Source organism: Malaya genurostris, chromosome 2 (genome assembly GCF_030247185.1).
Source record: "Malaya genurostris strain Urasoe2022 chromosome 2, Malgen_1.1, whole genome shotgun sequence".
Taxonomy (NCBI): domain Eukaryota; kingdom Metazoa; phylum Arthropoda; class Insecta; order Diptera; family Culicidae; genus Malaya; species Malaya genurostris.
The window spans coordinates 338,151,205-338,172,620 of record NC_080571.1 but is presented as its reverse complement, the minus strand read 5'-3'; the positions used below and the strand labels follow the sequence as shown (position 1 = coordinate 338,172,620).

General features: G+C 38.2%; 3 protein-coding genes across 4 annotated transcripts in view; 1 reads left to right on the top strand and 2 right to left on the bottom strand.

The window, feature by feature from the left end:
- LOC131431738 (beta-1,4-glucuronyltransferase 1-like) overlaps positions 1 to 2,023 on the top strand; it is a 31,497-nt gene extending 29,474 nt beyond the window's left edge. Inside the window, exons 4-5 of one of the 2 annotated variants that reach the window (XM_058597605.1) lie at positions 1,183 to 1,749; positions 1,829 to 2,023. In XM_058597605.1, coding sequence (XP_058453588.1) covers positions 1,183 to 1,749; positions 1,829 to 2,023 — 762 coding nt within the window. Of the gene's footprint in view, positions 1 to 1,182 lie in introns of both variants that reach the window. The other variant, XM_058597604.1, reaches the window with a different exon arrangement.
- On the bottom strand, positions 1,763 to 10,955 carry LOC131431739 (protein obstructor-E). Its single transcript, XM_058597606.1, has 3 exons — positions 10,779 to 10,955; positions 2,747 to 2,823; positions 1,763 to 2,678 (listed from the first exon to the last, which is right to left on the bottom strand). Exons 1-3 carry the CDS (start codon positions 10,843 to 10,845, stop codon positions 2,160 to 2,162), a joined length of 663 nt encoding a protein of 220 aa, XP_058453589.1. The 5' UTR covers positions 10,846 to 10,955; the 3' UTR covers positions 1,763 to 2,159.
- Positions 10,956 to 18,419: 7,464 nt separating this feature from the next.
- Positions 18,420 to 21,034, bottom strand: LOC131431736 (gastrula zinc finger protein XlCGF57.1-like). The gene is made up of 3 exons (XM_058597601.1): positions 20,538 to 21,034; positions 19,687 to 20,486; positions 18,420 to 19,627 (listed from the first exon to the last, which is right to left on the bottom strand). The coding sequence occupies exons 1-3, from the start codon at positions 20,709 to 20,711 to the stop codon at positions 18,742 to 18,744; spliced, it is 1,860 nt and encodes a 619-aa protein (XP_058453584.1). The 5' UTR covers positions 20,712 to 21,034; the 3' UTR covers positions 18,420 to 18,741.
- Between the last annotated feature and the right edge of the window lie 382 nt (positions 21,035 to 21,416).

Genomic DNA, 21,416 nt, shown 5'->3' with positions numbered 1-21,416 from the left:
CTGCATGTCATTGACGGTGTTGTCGGATTTCTATGGAATGTGTGAAAGTTTACAAATCGATCGAGTCTTTCAGACTGAAGGTCTAGGGTTTGTACTGCAGAGAACCCATTCGCAAGTGTTTTTATTTTATTCTTTCAGTGGTCATGTTTCATCTTGCGTTGCTGACAGCAAAGCGAGCAGGAGAAAACGGATACTGGTGAGATCGTTCCTTGCAGATATTTTATATTTTTATCGCTTATTACATTTCTTTTGAGTATCGAAAATCAGGTTTTTGTTGAGATTATATTGTTTACCAAAAAATATCCGGATCTCTTTCCCTCCCTACTAACAAATCTCCTATCCCGTGATGCTCGTGGAGATACAGTGGTACCCGCGGTCTCTAGAAACAACGAGTATCGGACTAACGTTCCTCCCTTTCCCTCAGTAGCACAGCCTTTGGTCGTGGCCGGCGTCGTTATTGACCATTTTATGTAAAGTTTTGAATCAGTAGGTATGCACAGTGAGAATGATTCGCCTCTCCCAAGCATCATTTTATTGGTTTATTGTACATTTCCACTCATTCGGTCAATCACGAAGTGCAACTACGGGCGATCGACTTCAGCTCAGCTCAGAATTCGCTCAAACTAATTTCCAATTTTCCCCGAAATGTGAAAAAACGCGACGGTTTTTTCGTATTCACGTCATCCATTTATGTCTTTGACATTAGCCACCCGTCTTTTTTCGAAAGTATAATTTTTTAACTTTCTTTTGTGAATTACCAACTTGATTTTATGTTTGGTGCCTAACTATTCGCATATTCCATAAACCAAAACCTCAAGCTTTCGATTGATATTGGCAACTCGCCCGTAGAAGTTTACCTTTGTAATTACACTGTGGCACATTTTCGGTTTTTTGGACGATTTTAGATGATTCATTCAGAGTAAAGAATCAGGTGAGATCGGCTAAATTCTGGTTTCTAAGAGCATTTGTCGAAATGAGCAAGATAAATCTGGAATATTGGCAACTCTGGTTGGGCGAATTGAGAGAATATTTTACTCTGGCGTGCTGTAAGCCAAATAGAAATTGTGTGATCACGACGAACTGAATCGAATGGTATATGAAGCTCGGTTCTTTGAATCATGATTTTTCTTCATGATAATTATTTTTTCTTAATTACTTGACATCTTCCAATCCAAATTCCAGATCGACTTCTACAGTGACGCCGTCCAAGATCCCCTCGATTGTTCAAGTAGTACTGAAACCCAACTGACCGAAGTCGAGTACATCTCCAACCGTAGCTATCCGGTGAACGTTGGTCGTAACATCGCCCGAGATGCAGCCCAAACCCATTTCGTGTTGGCGAGCGATATCGAGCTCTACCCGAACCCGGACTTCGTCGAGATGTTTCTCCGTATGATCGTCGATCCGGACTATCGCTACACGTTGGGCATTCCCAGTGTCTATGTGCTGCCAATCTTCGAAGTAACTGAGAATTCTTCCATCCCAGAGGATAAGATCGATCTGTTGAGGATGATGAAACACGGTCAGGCTGTTAAATTTCACGAGAAGATTTGTGAAAGGTGTCACACCGTGCCGAACTATGCCGAGTGGCTGCAGGTAGTAAAAGCTGATCAAACCATGGACATTCTGAGTAGTACCGAAAAGAAGGATCCATTCCAGCTGTGGGAACCAATCTATGTCGGTACGAAGCTGGATCCTCCGTACGACGAGAGACTCTACTGGGAGGGAAAGTTCGATAAAATGACTCAGGTTCGTCGGTCGGTCTGGCATCGATGTCACTTGAATTTATTTGACTATTTTATTGTTCTGTTTTATTTTTCTATTACAGGGATATAGTATGTGTGTTCTAGGCTACAGTTTCCATGTGCTCGATAACGGTTTTTTGGTGCACAAACCGGGAATAAAAACTGTCAGTGAAGCTACTCGACCAGAGCTGGAGAAGAAACAGAGAGAATTGTTCGAGAAGACAATTCTTTCGGAGCTGGCAATTTTATACGGCTCTGATGATTCTTGCAAAATGTGATCGACGAATAAAATAAATTTTCTGATCAAAAATGAATAATTTACGGTGGTTAGTTCTGCTCAACTAATACTATTGTCTACACCCTAATTGAGTATTGCGGATAGTTTTATGTACAGGATTGTTCCGAAATGCAATCCTATATTGCGCATCCAGTCACATTTTCCACTCCATCGCAAGCGTTTATTAGCTCGTTGAAGGCATAATCCGGACCGCAGAAATTAACGCGGGGCCTGTCGTCGACACAAATGAAGTACTTTTGGCAATTGTCCGGAGCCCGGAAGAATCGGATCGGTGCAATTAATCCTTCTGCTTGTGGTGGACATTTGAAGCCCAGGTACGCATCCGCATCGCAATCCTCAACCAAATCGGGCCAATCGCACTGGTAGGTGGCACTGTTGAAGGCCAACCCGAGCGGACAGTCCAGCACGAAACCGACTCCGTTGTCACAGTTCATAAACTGACCGCAATGGCTTCGGTCACCAACTTTGAAGTAACCGAACTGATGCGGACACTGCTCGGTCGGTAGCGCCGGTTGAGTTCGGGGCCGACCGGTGCAGTCTACGTCGATTGGGTACTGGCACGGGTACGAAAAGGGACTGGCCTTTTCGTTGAACAATAGACCTTCGGGACAGAGTTTACGCTCCGGTATGCCTTCCTGGAATATGCAATATGAATTATCGGCGGGAAAATCACAAAAAAAAACCTAAATAGTGGCAATCTTACAATACATTCGATGTAGGCATCGCACTGGTCAGGAACTACGTAGCGGCCGTAGCTCTCCGGACATGTTTGGCTGTGCACTGGACAGGAAGAGAAAAAAAAGATAAAAATAATTGTTTTGTTATTATCAAAGCGAGAATCGTATTTCCGGTTTATAGCATTACTATATGACACAAGCAGGGATGCAAACTGCCTCCCCTTTTTTATTACTGTGGTCTGTTAACCCACATTTACATTTTCTATTATTCGTACTGTACCACGCTGCTGCATCCAAACTAAAATTCTATTACAGTAGGCATGCGAAGCAGTTTCGCGGTAAAAACTACCGCCGAAATCACCGCCGCTTGAGTTAGGTAGAAATTCTATCTTTCTAAATTTTACTGTCTCCTTGTTCGCGCTACTGTAGCTTAAAAAATGTAGCTCGCTACGAGCTTGAGCTTGAGCTTGAGCTTGAGCGACCACCCCTGGTTGCTACTCCGTTACTGATCGGGATTATCTGAAATTGTACAGGGAATTTCTAGATGATCCGACCTGGGACTGGTAAATCATCCTTCAATGTACATCTTCTGGTAACCCCAGAATTCATTGATTAATACCGGCGCCGGCCAGGACCGAACGTAGATCGTCTAAGGAATGGAGAGGGATGTTAGTCCAACACTTGTTGTTACTAGAGGCCGTATGTACTACTGCGCACTCCACAAGTGTCACGGGAGAAGGATATTTGTTAGTACAAATTTCAGTATTGGTATTATTTGCGCGCGACTCAGTATGTTCCGGTTTCGAGATGCTCGGATGCACCACTAAACTCACTGACCTCCCGAGTTAACGTTTCAACAACATCCTATATTGAAGTCCCGGCAAGTCTTGATTCACAGCTCGTTTTCAAAATTTCACAGCTCTTTATACATGAAATTACGTGATACAAAATAAACGAGTGAATAGGATTTAGATAAAATAGTTGATTTATTGCATTGACATATTCTAAACAGTTGTTATAAAATCATTTTAAATCACCAAATAAAGGTCAACAGATTTCACGCGCGTCTAGATTCTTTATTATTTCCACTTCATTATTTCAATTATTTATTAAAATTATTAATTGGTTATATTGGTTGATCTGGGCAGCCGGCTGCCGAGAAAAATATCGAAATCATGTGTTTTTATTATGTATTCAATATACCGATATATGTTATCTATGTTATTAACTTTGTAATATCAACGGAGTTGGCAAAAGTTGATTTTTATAATTCAATTTATAATCCTGAAAGACAATCAATAACATGGAAGAAGAAAACATTCCAAATAAAACTTTTCTTCGAAGCTAGACGCAAATTGATAGGTTGAATGAAGAGATCATTTAGTAAAATAGAGTAATCAGAAGTGAAACAATGAAAATATCTGATAACTGAAAGGGAAAAGAAACTCCTCCAATTGTCGCCTTTTACGACATGGAAGCAGGAACCCAGTGGATCTATTCTTGGTTCATTTTTTTCCGCCGGATTCCACACGGCATCTAGGCTGGTACTGTCCGGAGAGAGCTAATAGGTACAATCAATCTCCTAGTGGACCCCAGCCCCTCATAAAAAATGTAGCTCGATACGGTAGAAAAATGTACTTTACCGCGGTAGTTAACAGTGGTATCGAAGAACAGTAAGCGCAGTACATTGCCCATGTTCTTCGCTATTTCAAGGATGATTTTCGCTTATTCAGAATGTTTATAAAGTAGAATTGCTAATATCATTTATTAAACCCCGGTTGTAAGCTTTTGATCCTTGCAGGAGGTATTAATGGTTGGTGTTGCCAGAGTGTATTAATGAAGTATTTTTCTCGAACCAAAAATGTTTTGAAATAATTCAAACCGTGATGTGAACAAAATAATAAAATCAATTAGTATTTCTCGGACTGGAAATACTCGGAACTCTGCCTGTTAGAAGGTTTTGATAACATGTTAATGGATTAATCAGTGCGGTTCATTCCCATTAAAGACTGTCCCTGAAAGTATGGACGCAACCAAAAACCGCTGCCATTTCGCAATGGTTCAGAATCTGTCAATTTTTATGGCTGCTTCATGTTGTTTACACTCTTCTCTCTAACCACTTGTGCAGTTGTTTATTCGTTTTCATTAGTTTGTGTCGAAATGCGTGAACTTTCAGCAGAACAACGTCGAAAAATTGTGTACAAATGGTGCACAGAATGCGGACTGTCACTGAGAAAGATAGCAAAAATGGAAGGAGTAAGTGAAAAAGCCGCGCGAAATGCAATCAGGAAGTTCGGTGAATGGCAATCAAAACAGAACCACGATCAATTTATTTTTCATTGCCAAATTTTCAAGATATGGATGTTGACGAAATATGATCTCAACAGGATGGTGCCACTTGTCATACTACGGCCGAAACAATCGACTTATTGAAAGAACATTACAACGACAACATTATTTCGAAAAATTTCGACAACATTATTTCGATTATGATTTGAAAATTATGATTGATGATTTGAAAACCAATATTCCAACCAAACACGCCCTCAAATGCTTCAAAAAGTGGTCGAAAATTGGACCTCCAGAATGCCTTTGTGCAGAATAATCGTGGCGGCCATATTCCTGAAATCATAGATAAATGTTAAATGTCAAGAAATTGTCTACCAAATTACAAAAAATTGGCCATATCATAATTCGGCAAGTGTTTTATTTAAATATCAAATCAGCAAGCTCCCAAGAAAATATAAATGATAGAAATGAACAGAAAAAACAAAAAATAAAAACTATCTTGCAATTAGTTTGGATGAAATTATTTCATTTCTAATTGCTAAAAATAGAGTAATTAGTTAAATTCTGAATGAAATTTTATTCCACATATACCAAATTTGCGTAGCATTGCTCCTATTTTTAATTGTATTGTATTAAAATATTAAGTAATTGACACGCAATACATAAAATAATCATACTGTGTTTATTTATTATTCCGTTTACAATTGATTTCTAACTTCAAGATATCGTATCAAGTGGCGATCGCTTGGAGTAGTGTGTCAATCGTAGCTTAACCCACATGTCAGTACTGCTCAGATAGCAATCAGACACTTGTTCCTCATAAATGACACACTTGAGCATATTTGTTTCCATTCTGAAGCACAGTAAGGATCCCTTCTGGACACAATAACTGCGTCGATGGCACAACCAAAAGGACAGTCTAAAAATTGTGGTTTTTGCAGACACAACACCGTTTGTGTTAAGCGACTCACTCTTGAAATACGCGATCTCACTAACAAAAAAAGAACCTGTTGCTACAAATGGTTATTACAACTTTTAGACTAATCTTGCGAATAGTAACATAAAAACGAGTTTTCACGTTAAACTCAAATTTAGAGTAAGTGTTACTCATTATTATTGATGGTAACTACTCAAATTTTTGACGTTTCCATGTATCATTTGAAAATGAGTAACTAGTAGTCAAACTCTGAATAACTTTTTCTAAGCGTGTAGAAAAGAGTGCCTTCAGAATAGAGATGGTCGGGTATAGAAATTATTATACCCGAACCCGACCCGTACCCGAGTGATCAGCAAAAAAATTTACCCGTACCCGAAAAAAAATAAAAAATTTTACCCGTACCCGATTAAAAATTACCTGTACCCGTACCCGCCCCGAATGAGTAGTAAAAATTTTACCAAAATTCAGTATGGAAAAATTAAAGTGTTTTAGATATCGAACCGTATCAGGCTCTAGTTGGTAAGTAAAATACATTAAAATGCTTGTTTACTTTTAAAAATATAAATACACTGTGAAGCATGAATACAGGGTCCGCCATGTAACTTTTTTTTAAACATGCAATAAAACACAAACGGTTCATTCGATTTCGAAATTTATTTTTTTCATATTAAAGTACAATCCTTCCGGTTAATTGTGGAATATAATTTCATTCAAATGGCTGCCTCGGCTGGCCGTCACTCTCTGAGGATGCATCGGCTTCTCCACGATAACGTGCGGGTTTTCCATCCCCCAGATGCGACAATTTTGCTTATTAACAGACCCGCCGAGATGAAAATGCGCCTCATCCGAGAAGATGATTTTTTTGCACACATTTCGCAACATTACCATGATTTTCAAAGTAAAACCAAAGATAAATAATAAAGACATGTACGTGCATATAAATATTTTTAAAAAATGTGGTTCGTTCCCGGTACCTTCTGAAATGACCGCACTCACCACTTGGTGGAGCGCGAGATTAATTGCATTGTTATCATTTCAATCAAAGTGTGCCATAAAATCTCAATATATACAAATGAGCTACCGAATCGAAAGGGTTCTCACGGTTTGACATTTGCATTATGAATGTATGATGGGAACTCAGCAGTGCAACCAATTTATCACTATTGGTGCCAGTTTCACGGAGGACCGTAGATGTGCGCCAAAAAAAGTTCGTGACTGTCATGTCTGGAAATTCGTTTGTGGTGACACCACCCAGAAGTGAAGAATAAGAAGAACTTCTATGCAGATTTTCTGAAATAAATGTTCATGTTTTTATGGTAAAAATGCTAATGATTTATATGAAAATTTTGAAAATCTCCAACCAATATTTAAAATAACAGTTTTCTTGTATCTGAACGTGATATGAGTACTACACTACATTTTATATATAAATCAAAAAAATTTTACTGGATTGTGCATTAAACAGCTTTAAAATGGCAGTCCATTAAAACCTACGTGAAAAGTAGATTCCGACCGCAACATCTTAGAGCTAAGGCAGTGTGTCTTATTAAATATGTTATAAACAAAGTAGGGCGGGAAATATTCACATAACTTTTCACGTAACTATGATTGATCGCTTTTTTTAATGAAGAAAAAAAATGTTTTTTTTGGAAATGTCAAAACCCCTTGAATCAAATTGTTTATTTTTCGGAAGAACTGTTTTGCAATAAAAAATTCTCGTCAACGTGTAAAGATATTTATGTGAAGTACAAATGGTCGGGTAATCGATCAGAAAAAAAAATTTACCCGTACCCGACCCTTACCCGAGTGAGCAGTAAAATTTTTTACCCGTACCCGACCCGTACCCGATTGAAAATAAAAATTTTTACCCGTACCCGACCAAAAACCCGTCGGGTACGGGTACGGGTCGGGTTTCGGGTAAAATACCCGATACCCGACCATCTCTACTTCAGAAACATCTGCTGCCCTTCCTCTGGTCCCACGAAGGGAACACTCTGTTTGGCCGCATCTGGCATCGTGTCATTTCGCGAAACCCAGAGCCGTAGTGAGTGTTTCTGGTGCCCGAGTAAACTCAAAAACATTCGAATTCACCAATTTTTTAACGAACACTATGAAGACGAACACCTTATCTCATTTTTCGTAAGGTTATCCCAAGTGAAAGTTTTAATATAAGTAAATACATGAAGCAGTCTTGATTGTTACATCATTCTTCTCGCATTAAAACTGTAAACTGTCGTATAAATTCCATAGTAAGAATATCTTGAATTTTATTTATGACGTTGAGGCTTTCTCTGAATTAAAAAGAACGTGCGCATTCATTTTTATCATGAATGTATAGATAAAAATAGGGACTATAACTAATTGACTTGCGAAAGTCTGCATGATTTATAAAACACAAAATTTGTTTGTTGTTCATCGTCATTGCTGTATGAATAAGTTTCGTTGCGTCAAAACTTATACAGGTGTTGTGATAAAACATAACATGGAACATAAAAGCAAATTGAATTTACTTCTTGTCGTGAATATGACTTACCTACCTTTGCCCTGTACAAGAATGGGTAGAACTCGATTGTGAATATCTCTTGTAGTATTCAACGCAGTGATAGAATGTTTTCGCCATATCATTGCAAATATAATCAGCAAATTCTGATGAAATTTTCAGAAGTATAAGATAACCACAAATAACTCAAAATCAATAATAATTCATAGTTTTAGAGTTCGTAAAATAGAAGATGCCGGTTTTCGATTTGTATAAATTCTTTCAAATCGCTATACAAATTGTATTTTCGGGACGGGTTTGACAAGTAAATTATTGAAATTATTATTGTTTTAACTCCTGATTTCAATTTAGAAATCCTAAATGATTTGTTGTGGATTTTTCAATTCATGAATGAATTTGAACCTTGTATTGTATTTTAATCGATCTTGTAGCCTACACAACGCCATAATTTTATGCTTCCGCGTGTTTCGCCTTATAATTGTACCGTTTTGCAAGTAAAGTATTGAAAGCTTGCAAAAATTACACTATCAATCATTTAGTGCGTGCGATAATCGGATGTGTGGAAAAAGCATGTCACTTTTATTCGTACTTTCGTCATCCAGTTATGTGTCTGCCTTTATCCTCCCGACTTTTCGAAATCAATGCGTCGAGCATAAAATTTTCGTTAATGTGAACCCATTAAAGTCACTATTAGTGAAACTGTCATCCACAACACACACACACACATATTGACACAAAACTTTTTTTGTGGAAAAATTCAATCAACAACAATGTTTGAAAGCAATATTGAGAATTGTGCACTGTTTAATTCTCGATCATATCAGTCATTTTATTTTTGGTAAATTGCAATCCAGGTAAAAAACCAACAGTAAGACATGAGTGTTGCTAACTATTCAGTTCATGCAAAAAGTTTTTTTTAAAGCTTTAAAACTACTATATTACTTGTCAAAAGCGGACTATTTCAAATAGAAATTCTTCTGAAGACATGAAAGCTTCAAAATTAACCCCTGAACCACAAATAAAAAAACGCGTGTTTTTACATAATTGGGACCACTGAGAATATAGAAAAATTCTGAGCGATTATAAAGGGCAAGCTCTGAAAAACAGGGAAGGTTTTCAAAAACGACAAGGATTTGAAGAAGAAGAGGATTAAAATATGTAAGTAAAATGGCGCAAGTGTTGCACAGTATTTAATGGGTGGCGTTAACTTCATGGTGCGAAAAATTAAGCCTAGGAGACGAGGTCATAAAACATTATGTTTTTAGAAAAATGTATTGAACAAACTGATATTTCTCTTTTAAATTTCCGCTCAACGATAGCGACGCAAACTGCTTTCGTTTCGCTAAGAAAGTAAATTGCCTCCTCATATTGATTTTTGGTTATCATTTTCATTTGTCACATTTTTATCGCATGCAGTTTTTATTCTGTTTATGTATAGCTTATAGCCAAGACAAACACGTCTTCGTCGACTACTTGGAGTGGAGAACGGATTGATGAAAGAGAGTGCTTTTCCTTGAACACATCATACTTTAATATGTGACACCTCTGCGAAATCTGGCCGAGCTCACATCAATGTGGTTATGTCGCTTACATTACCAACCCGACGTTTTTTACGAATTTTTACGCTGTTTGCAAATACATAGACATAAATTTGCGTTGCGAAATTCGGCCTTCAGTTTCAACAGATTTCTCAGCCGATTCCTATACTATTGACACTAAGAATCATTCTTGGTTCGCTAATACGAGCAGAAGAATCATTCTAACCAACGATAAGAACTCAATCATAAGTGCAATAAATTAGTATTATTGATCATCCGAATTTCGGTTCAAATCGTCGAATGATTTATCAGACACTCATTTGCATATTTTCGTTCATTAGTCACTAGTTCTCACATTTAAAGGTCAAATAACACCAGAATCGCCAGCATCACTTCCTCGTTCCAGTCGCACAGCCACTGTTAATCTAAATATCAACAACAATTAGATCTTGGCAGATCAAATATCTCTTGGAGGCGGCAAACTTGATGGGAAAAGCCTATACACGTATCTTCATCCGAGATGAACAGAGCGTCAAGGTGAACCGCTCATCTTCATATCAAATTCACTGAAGCAGCGTGATCTGATCGTTAGCCAGTTACACGACCTTCGCAAAACCGTTGAATGAAACGATAAACGTGCCTAGGTTCACATCTCATCAATTTCAATTTCATTACGCATGGCCACTATGCAAATTTGAACTAATTTCAATGCTTTCGTAATCGTAATCAGTTGATAGGAATTCATCTCTTTTCGCACGTTGAATTGCTTAAAAACAAAACTATAATCATATTACCGTAAATGCCAAAGAACAGCGCTACGATGACAGTCGTAGTTATGGAAAGAATTCCGGTCGGTCTCATCCTTGAGATGATAATTATTCTTCTGCCCGGAATTGGGTTCTAAATCGAAAGTTGTTTTCTTCACTCAAACCGTTCTCACCGAAATCTGAAGTAAGACTGATCATTTGAACGATCGCAAACCCAAACGAGTCGAACTGTTGCACAGTATCACAGAAAAAATGTGTGATCTTTCACACGAGATCAACGCGGGGAGGGGATTCCACCTCCGCTTGAGGGTGGGTCACATCTCTGCATTCAGGCGACATACACGACGACATCGGGGATGTCGTCACATTGTCGGAATGACGCATGTCGCCTTAGTATTTTTCTAGAATCCGAACTCCTTATGGGAACAGTTCAGAGTTCATCTGATCCTTTCGGAACGGATCCTTGATCGGACCGTCCAGCAGAGATTACTAATTTGGTTGGTGAGACAAATAGGTCCGACCGTTGAGCATTTTATTCACGATGAGCACGCGTTTTGCAAACAATAAAATTCTACTGCTGCTCAACAATAAATATCACAGCGTGATTTATGTGGGATGTTATAACCCGACCGAAAGGTCATGAAGCGATCGTGCAAAATATGAATAAATTTTGATTTTTCATAGGTTCATAAAAGTATCAATGCATTCAATGAAATCCTCTGAATTGTGGTCTCGTGATAGATACTAGAAATTGTATCAAAAGTCATTTTTTTACATCTTATTGATCGGGACGGATGACATCTTCTAACTGGCGTGGAAGCAGAATGCGCCCGGTGAGAGAAAAAAAAAAAACTTTGAAATGCATCACGCGCTGAACTTCACGCTTGTTTGTCGTACAAACACGAAAAGGTGACTGCGACGACAGTACGGAATACTGTCGAACCTGTTTTTTACCGGTGGCTGACAGCACAATTATTTAGGCGCATAAATAATTGCAGCGTCTCCGTCTCCGGCGTAGATTCGAACTAAAATGAACGGAAATTTATTGTTTGTACTTCTTTGCATAGCTTTGACAGCTGAAAAAAAATGGCTTGATAGCGTCGCCTACTGCGATGGCGTCCTGCCGATAGGAACGATATTTTAATTGAAAATATCTCATCATGCTGCACTGCAAGTCTGTCAGACTCAACGTTGCAAGGTATATGAGGGTTGTTATTTATGTATTTAGCCTAAAAATGAAATCAGTATTATATTTGATCGGAAATTGTTCTATTGTTTTTCAGAATATTTCCCTAGATGATCCATCTTTTTCACTCTTCTTGAGGTACCACCAATACATGGTTCTTGAACGCTTCAACATCTACTTTAGCAGTATTAAACTGCTCTCCACGCAGTTTATTCTTCACGGAAGGGAACAAATAGAAGTCGTTAGGTGCTAAGTCAGGACTATGCAGTTTGTAGCCCATCAATTCGACGGTTTGGGTGCTCAAATATTCGGTTGTTTGAGCCGGATGTGTGAGAGCTTGCTTTTCCGTGACGAAGAATGATTTTGCGTCACTCGTTCGTTATCCTTATTTTCACGGAAAACTTCTGGCAAACAAATGATGGTATACCAATCAGATTTGACGGTCTTACGATACTCTAAAGTAGTGATTCCCAAAGTAGTTCCTACAGCCCATCAGTGGGCACTAGCTAATATTTAGTGGGTAATAAATTCCAAACTGTCAACATGTGGGCAAGGAGTCGCAAATAGTGAGCTTTGCTTCTCAAAAGGAATCTATCTGAGAAAGGCTCTGATCAAATGTATTCATTACTAGTTTATATAGATTTGTGAGAAACTTTTCAATAAATCATTGCTAATTACAATACAGGATCTAGCCAATCTATGAGTTGCAAACATGATGTGAATTATTCATTCATTGTGAGATTTCTAAGAAAAAACGTGCTTAATCCACCTAGGAGTAAGATGATACCTTTTTACCTTTTTTATAAATATTAAAAATAGGTATAGAATTCGCTCAAACTTTAGAAAATTTTCCGAGGTCCGGGGGGCCGAATGTCATATACCAATCGATTCAGCGCGACGAACTGAGCAAATGTCCGTGTGTGTATGTGTGTGTGTGTGTCTGTATGTGTGTTATCAACTAAGAGGTCGAGATCTCAGAGATGGCTGGACCGATTTCGATCAAACTAGTCGCAAATGAAAGGTCTTCCCGTCACCCAAAACGCTATTGAATGGTTTTGAGATCGGATGTTTACTTTTTTAGTTATACGAAGTTTTATGTCAAAATTTTCAGTTTTTTGACAGTATCTGTCACACTTGACCTTGAAAACAGAATATATTTTCAGACTTAGATTCCGCACGGTAATAGCTATCCAACAAGCCACAGATTGTTAAAATCCATCCATTTTTAACGGAGATATCGAAATTTTTGTATAAACGGCTTTTCCCATATTCCAGCAGTAGAAGTTTTAAGCGCTGTCTGGCACAGAAATGCTTGGGAGCAACATAAAACACGATTTTTTATACTGTTACATACTATTGTTTCTAAGTACCCAAACGACTGTGTACAGCATGATATTTTGCCTCGGACCGATTAACACCCATATACCATTCGAATCAGTTCGTCGAGATCAGCAAATGCGTGTGTGACAAATAATTTCACTCAATTTTTTTCGGAGATGACTTAACCGTTTTCTACAAACTCAGATTCATATGAAAAGTCGTATACTCCCAAACAAGGTTCCTGAATTATGTTTAGTTCCGACCTCTGGCTCCGGAACTACAGGATGAACGAAATTAAAACTGTGTAACTAATTAAAAAAATACGAAATTAAAACTGTGTAACTAATGTTTCTCGCAGATGGCTGATCCGATCTAAGATTCAAATGAAATCTAAGAATCATCTAAGATTCAAATGAAAAGTTTTAAGATTCTATAAAACATCTTGTTTTTCAGTCAGATCCAACTTCTGGTTTCGGAGATACAGGGTGATTAGTATAAAAATGTCTATTTCACATAAATTAATCAGGTTTATCGGGTTAGCAGATTAGGATAGTCGATAATTAAATGAACTTATTTCATTTTTGGTTGTATGCAGTTTTCGTTTCGGATGGCTTCCAAAAATTTAATTCGCACTACGATTCCTCAAAGATGTCTACACTTATTTTCAAACATTTTGAAACAACTACTCAGGTGAATTTATCTGACTTCGGCTACACCGAATTTCGAATTCCGGTTCCAGTATCGAATCGTTTCTCAAAGCTCAATCGTTTTCTCAAAAAAAAAAAGCCAAAACGAATTTCAGAAACAAAAGTTTAATTTAAAATAAATCCAATTTTATCCAATTCTGACTTCCGATTCTGGAATTGTAGGATGATGAATTTTTAAAACTCAAAGCGATATAGAAGATGACAATCCCGAAAAGCTTTAAAGTTGGACTCAAAAATATTGCAATTCATTCGTCATATGGCTATACGAATCGGTTTGGGTTATGCTAGTTCCTGAATACCGGCTCTGGAAGTACCGTGAATAATGATGAAAAACTCTAAAGTGGAACTTATTTCGACATCTTATGGAATGTTCAATCGATTGTCACACGTTAAGATTGAAATTCGATACGATATGCAGTTTTGACATTACAGAGTAATGAGTGATTAAAATCTCAAATTGCCACTTAAAACGACGGACATGAGAACAATGTCATAAATACTGAAACACCGAAGAATATTCATGCAAAAAACATATGCGGAATGATATAAAAGGTGTCATCTCACTGCTACGTGGATTAAGCACGTTTTTTTTATCATCCGCATGTGTTTTTTGCATGAATATTCTTCGGTGTTTTAGTTCTCATGACATTATTTTAATGACCGTCGTTTCAAGCGGCAATTTAAACCATTCAATAGTTGACAACACACGTACACACACGGACATTTGCTCAGTTCGTCAAGCTGAATCGATTGGTATATGACATTCGCCCTTCCGAGCCTCGGAAAATTTTTCTAAAGTTTGGGCGAATTCTATACCTATTTTTCATATATATAAAAAGGTAAAAAAATAGTGAGCAGATGAAAACATAAGGGGTACTATATACGATCAAAAATTTGTCAAACAAGAATGAGTGTAAATAGTTTAAACGATTTATTAAAAATTTAAATCATGTCTACACACAACAAAAAAAAACAATTTTAAATCTTACGAATGGTTATCGCAGTTTACGCAAAGTTTCGTGCAAGAACATGTGATATTGTGTGATTGTAGAACTCCATGACACGAAATCCATTGGAATATTAAAATACTGGTAGGAAAAGCGACGACTTGAACAACCGATTTGACACAACAAGCATTATGCTTACTGTTTAATTTTGATATTTGCTTCTCGGTTGTTCAGTTGTGGCATCAAAGCAAGAGTAGCAATGCGTCAAAATTTTGTTCGCACATCAAGGAAATTCCAGCTACTCGCACGCAAAGTAGTCAGTCGGTCATGCAAGCAGCTGGTGAGGTTTAATCACAAGGTACAGTAATATGAAAGCTCTATCAAGATTTACAGAACAGGAATACTATAGGGCAACTAACAATTCCGAATAGATTACCACTATTCAAGTTACGAGTTATTCTTGCTGTTTTAAAGTTAGCCATTGTGGTATCCTGAGTTATGTGATAACTACAATGAGATTGGCTATGTGGATGTTAGCGTGTAAACGGTCTGAACGGCAGTAAGTGGAAGACAGAGTGAGAGAGTCGAGGTTTGTGATGAGTCAAAGACATCATATTATCAATATATCAAGATCTCACATTTCACGATCAAATCACAGGTAACATCCTTTTTTGTGAGCATTTCGCCCTCAGGCGAATTCGCTTCGTATATTGTACAAACAAGTAGTTGAGAAAAATGTCAAACTCGTGCGCGCTAAATTGGCAGCACTGCGCACCCATACAATTGGCATGATATGTTCAATGTGGTCCCCTGCGATGGCATTGCTGAACTGAAAATTGATTTCGCTCCAAGCTGACAGGTAAAACGTTGTTCGTCGAATACCTTTCCATAATGCCAAGATGACAAATCCGGCCAAAACAGAACGCAAACAATTGTACTGCTTGACGAAAGGAAGCAAACGATTTTCCAAATGCATAAGTTTGTTGGTTGATAATTCCTCTTCGAGGCCATTAGAACAGATGACTCGGAGAAAATTATTCGCGAATTTCGACAGCTCAAACTATTGGAAAATTTCTCTTCCAGTCAGTCCTGTACCCAAAGGGGAGGCCCGAAGGGCCCAGGTCCCTCCCGACACCAAAAACAGGCATATAATTATTTAGCTGAGACATGTGTTACAGAAATAACAAGAAAATAAATGTAATACAATAATAGTTGCATTGGAAAAATTTAAAGTTTCTGTTGAAAACCCGTAAAAGGCACACCGACAATTAGATACACAAGCAGTCTTCAGTAACATAATTTTTTTTATTTTTGGGCCCCTCCCTAAACGAAATCCTGGCTACGGGCCTGCTTCCAGTGGCCCTATTGTCTGGGACATTTTTTTCAACTTGGAATGCGAAGGGCTAGGATTTTCACGGTGTGCGAGCATCATTTTGACGGTGACATACTTCACATTTTTGAAATGTGGTTTTTTAAATTGCTCACTATTGTCGAAAAGCGTAAAATCAATTTTCGCCACTATCGTTAGATGAATCGCCGTATAAACATTTTCTTTTGAAATAATGAACCTGAAATCTCTACGTGATGGCTCTCAATACTTCACAGGGAACTGACTGTTGAGTCGATGACTGACGTTTTATAAAAAGAGGGTTTATTCAATTAATTCGAATGCTTTTATAGCGACTGAAATCTGGCAACTCATTCGAGATTACCTTATTATCTTTTTACCGTATCATTTAAGCCGACTGAAAAGGTGCTATTTACATGTTACGAACTACTACAGAACCCCTAATACTACAGCAGATAAAATTGCTTTTGTGCTCCCTTAAGGGTCTAACACTTTTGAAAAATCATTTATTATTTTCTTTATATTTTCTTATAGTGAAACGTTTGAAGAATTTTCTGTGAAATTTTTAAGCCTATTGGAACGAAACTCTGGAAGTTATGGACATTTATCTATGGTTATCTCATTCTACGAACAAGCAAGAGCTCGGCGCAAAGGCCCAAGATTTCTACTTCGATTGACTTCAAAACTTGACAAAACATTCTTGAAATAATTCGTTACAATAAATTATGAAAGAAAAAAATATGTTTTTTTTGAAAATGTTAGACCCTACGGGCTCCCTGGAGTATTTGATTGTTTCCATTGATTTTATAGACAAAAACCTTTGAACGCGTTTTCCTCGAAAGCAGGTTTTGAAAGTCCGTGTCCATCGTCATTCAAAAACTACTGCACCAATTTTTTTCAAATTTTGCACACACTTTCTACATATAAAAAACCAGACCCCAACGTTTTCCTTTTCGCTGTTTGTTACTTTGGGAAGGTTTACCAGCTACAAAATGGTGGATTTTTTTTTTGTGAAAAATCGTAGTTTTCATTTTGAACCGCCACCAAAAATTTTAAAAATTAAAAAAAATCAAACAGAAACGTTGGGGTCTAAAAAAAACTTCTACTCTAACCATGTTGCGTTCATTTGTTCACTTCTGATTAGTCTGCGCTGAGATACAGTGGACATCGCAAATCATGATTTTTAAGAAGCGTCCTCAAAAATACCTCTTCTTATTTCTCCATGGAAAAATTACAAAATGTTCGAATGATGCTTTTTATTATACACAACATTTGAATTTATTTTGTTGAACGATAGTTCTGAAAATAATTCTTAAAAATGATGATTTTTTTCATCATTTAGACCCTACCCCCCCCCTTAAGTAACAATTCACAATCTTAGGAAAACAGCCATTGTACCAAAACTCAAAGCAGTTGTGCTGAGTGGGAATTCAAAAGAAAAATATCAGTTCATTTTTCTAATTGAAATTATTTTTTTTCCACGAAGATCTAGCAATAGTAGAGAAAACTACTTTTACGTTTTTCATCAATGGCTGGTTTTCTTAGATTGTAAGTAGAGCCCTGAAACATGATGGAAAAATTCCTTAAGTTGGTAATCAAATGTTCAGATACGATGTTTCAAATATTCTATTCAGATTTTCGTGGACTTATTCCTATTCTGAACATTTCAGATGGAAATACGAGATTTTATTCCGAATCATAGCTTGGGATTCTAGTTGTAATTTTATATGGCTTGTATACTCTATTGACTAATAATTTTACACCCTGTTCAAAATGCATCAGGACTTATTGAATAAAATTAATACTTCCTAAGCATTTCATTTGCATCTTTCACATTCTTCTTGATCTTTTAGAGTTCCTTTTTCGTCTTGCGCCGATAAATTTTGTTGGACCAGTTCGGAGGATTTATCTACTTTGGAACAAAGAACACCGAATTTCAGCATTCCTTTAATAAAATAAATAGTGATATGGTGCTAAATCCTACCAAAATAGTTTTTCTCTTGTACTGTACGAAAAACTTTATCTGATTTGGTCTTTATGAATGTTAAAAGACGGTGATGACGTCGAAGTGCTTGATGAATTCGTTTTTGCCTGTCTGCGAAATAAAATTTCTGCTCAGAACGACAGATGGAATTTCTCTGAATTAAAAAACGAACGAAGTTTAGAATATCTCCATTTATTAGAGACGACATCCAAACGAGAGATATTTGAGACCAAATTTACTTAGGTTTAATAAATACATCCTTATATTGAAAACTTACAGCTAAAATAGATAGTAAAGTTTCCGTGACAAAATATCCGCAACCCACAGTCAGTCACAGCCAAACAACTGACTAATCTGCATCAATTCGTCCCGGTGCTCATAACTCAGTCACTCAACCGAACCTAAACCGGTAACCGGACCAGCGATACTCTTATCATCACACAAAAACACAGTACGGAATTCCTTGGGGTAGGAAAAATAAATCAGCACTTCTCTCGCTTACATCAGAGCGGACGGTTCCACTGAACTAAACGCCACATCCTCGGCTGAATAGGACAACATATGATCCATCAGCAGTTGATCCTGCTGGTCCTGATCGATCATGATAATCACCTCCGACGAGGGATTGTCCGTGCGGATGGCGGCCGCTGCGGTGCAATGAATTTTCGAATGGATGGTCAGAGCTTCTTTCCGCAGAAACTTGGCATCACAAGCGTTGCAGGAGAAGAACTTATCGTCCCGGTGGACCCGTTCGTGGCGCAGCAATTTATCCTTACGTGAGAATCGCTTAGCGCACTGTTTGCACTCGAACGGTTTGTGATTGCTGTGGACGGCAGTCAGATGGCGGTCGAGTTCCCGTTTTCGAATGAACTTTTTATCGCACGTCTGACATCGATAATTCCGCACATCCGAGTGGATGAGCTGATGCGTGTGGAGGGTATTTTTCGAAAGAAACTTCTTCGGACACTTCTGACAGGAGAAAAATTTCGCCTGCAACGGCGAAGTGTTTGGCTGGTTCAGTGGGAGAGTGATGTTGGAGAAAGTGGAGATTGCCGAAATCGGAGCGGCATTCGGAATGCCCGGATCGTCTTCGGTTTGGGTGTGGTCGATTTCTTGGTAAGGATCCAAAGCGATCACCATGTTTTCCGCGTCGAACTCGGCCTGTGTCATCGAGGTGGTTCCAATCGGAATAGCCGTCGCCATGATCTGGGCGATTTGTTGCTGTTGCTGTTGCTGCAGCTGCTTGGCATAGCAAATGCGCTCGTGACTGAGAAGCTTGTCCTTACGAGCGTACGTGTTATTGCACTTGCTGCACGAGAATTGTTTCCCCAGGGACATGTGGATATTCTGATGCCGCACCAGATCTGCCTTGTTGGCAAACGACCTAAAATTGGAAATCTTCCGTGTGGTGAAATATTTTTTAGATAATCAAAAAATGTATACCTTGGACAAGTATTGCATATATGCGGCCTAAACCCCGAATGAATTCTCAAGTGTTTCGTCAGATTAGTGTTTCTCGAGAAGCTTTTCCCACATTCGTGACAGGCAAACGGACGAACGCCACTGTGCACGAATGTGTGCTTTTTCAGATCAGATCTTCGATGGAATCCCTTGTTGCACTGGATGCAAATGTACGGTCGATCGATTCCATGCACGTCTCGGATGTGTGTTATAAGTATACCTCGGTTAATTGTTTTGAACTCGCAAAATTGGCAAGCGTACGGTGCCAGTAAATCATGATCCTGCGTTTCGTGAACGTAACAAGCGTTAGACATGGCAAATGCCACATCACAGTACTTGCACATGTGAACCAGTTTCTTAAGTTTGCTGTCCTCCAACAGATCTTCCGACGAATCGTTCATGTTGGCCACCTTGACACTTTCGTCAGCCGTATCTTCTACCGGCGGAACGTCTGTATTTTCATCTTCGTCGGTGAACTCTTGCAAACTTTGGTTCGAGCTTTCGTAATCCTTTGTCGGATCGACAACAATCGTTTCTGCGGCGTCTTCCTCCTCCTCCTCGATCTCTCCATCGTACTCCAGTACAACTTCTTCCCGCTTCAAATTCGTCACTTCTGGCTGAAGTTCTACCTTTGTTTCGACTTCATCAGGATCATGCACGGCAATCAACTCTTGCAGTTTCTTCTCGTTTCGTATACAATTATCTCGAAAATCGGAACAACTTTCTGTTTGAAGCAGACAAAGCTGACAAATACGAGTTGGAAGAATGTCATTCTCATTAATCTGCAAAGACTCTTTTTATCAACGCAATCAACAAAACAAACCACGTCCTACCTGTACTTCGAAGAATCGAAAAATTTTAACATTAAGCGGTTCTTTGCCGGCTTCGTTGATACTTTCATTGAACACACTGATCAGTTCGGTTCCATCACGGCCAAGACAAAGCCGACAAAAGTCCAGATCCAGAACGGTAGCAGTTAGGCCATTATGCAGCGCGATCAGTTCCATCGGCAAAGTTGTCCTGACCTGGAAACCGTTCTATTCCGATCAACGATGTTGAAAAAACACGACATACGCAATGGAAATCGTTAGCGGAAAGTCTAACGGGTCGAGTATTTGTGGTTTGCCACTGCGACAGATTGAAGTTTCAACACGAACGGGAATACAGAAAACACAGTACCGCAAACCAGTGACTTTATCTGACGCACAAAGTAATCAAACCGCGAAATTACTATCGCAATGAAATTAAATGTACTGAAATCAGGTTTTGGTACAAATTTGTTTAGTAAATAAAAATCGATTGTTTTCAAAGATATCCCATCAAAGCGTTCAGTCAGAGAACTCCGAAGATGGAGAATGTTTGGTAGACGGAAAAACGATAAACGATAGTTCAACACTGGTAGATGGATTCTACTGTAAACGATATTTTAGAAGAGCTGGATTCTCAATAAAATACACGGAGAATATGCATGGAATCAATTCGTTATTTTACCAGAAGAAATATTTTTTTTTAAATGTTCAGGGTTTAAAAAGAGTTTTGGTTCGGTTTAGTAAGTTATTTCATGATTTTGAGGATCTAATATATTCAGATTATAAAATAATAATTATCAGATAGAGAACATGAACAACATAAACTTCACGCAGGAATATCCCGATTATTTAAAACAACAAAACGAATTGGCACATTGTCGCAAAGCTGATTTACCGGTAGCG

Coding starts and splice junctions, on each gene's coding strand:
- LOC131431739 (XM_058597606.1), bottom strand. CDS start 10,845: ATGAGACCGACCGGAATTCTTTCCATAACTACGACTGTCATCGTAGCG. Junction 2,824..10,778: donor GCTGTTCTTTGGCATTTACG/GTAATATGATTA, acceptor CTTCCTGTCCAG/TGCACAGCCAAACATGTCCG. Junction 2,679..2,746: donor ATGCCTACATCGAATGTATT/GTAAGATTGCCA, acceptor TGCATATTCCAG/GAAGGCATACCGGAGCGTAA.
- LOC131431736 (XM_058597601.1), bottom strand. CDS start 20,711: ATGGAACTGATCGCGCTGCATAATGGCCTAACTGCTACCGTTCTGGAT. Junction 20,487..20,537: donor TTCGATTCTTCGAAGTACAG/GTAGGACGTGGT, acceptor GAGTCTTTGCAG/ATTAATGAGAATGACATTCT. Junction 19,628..19,686: donor ATATGCAATACTTGTCCAAG/GTATACATTTTT, acceptor TTCCAATTTTAG/GTCGTTTGCCAACAAGGCAG.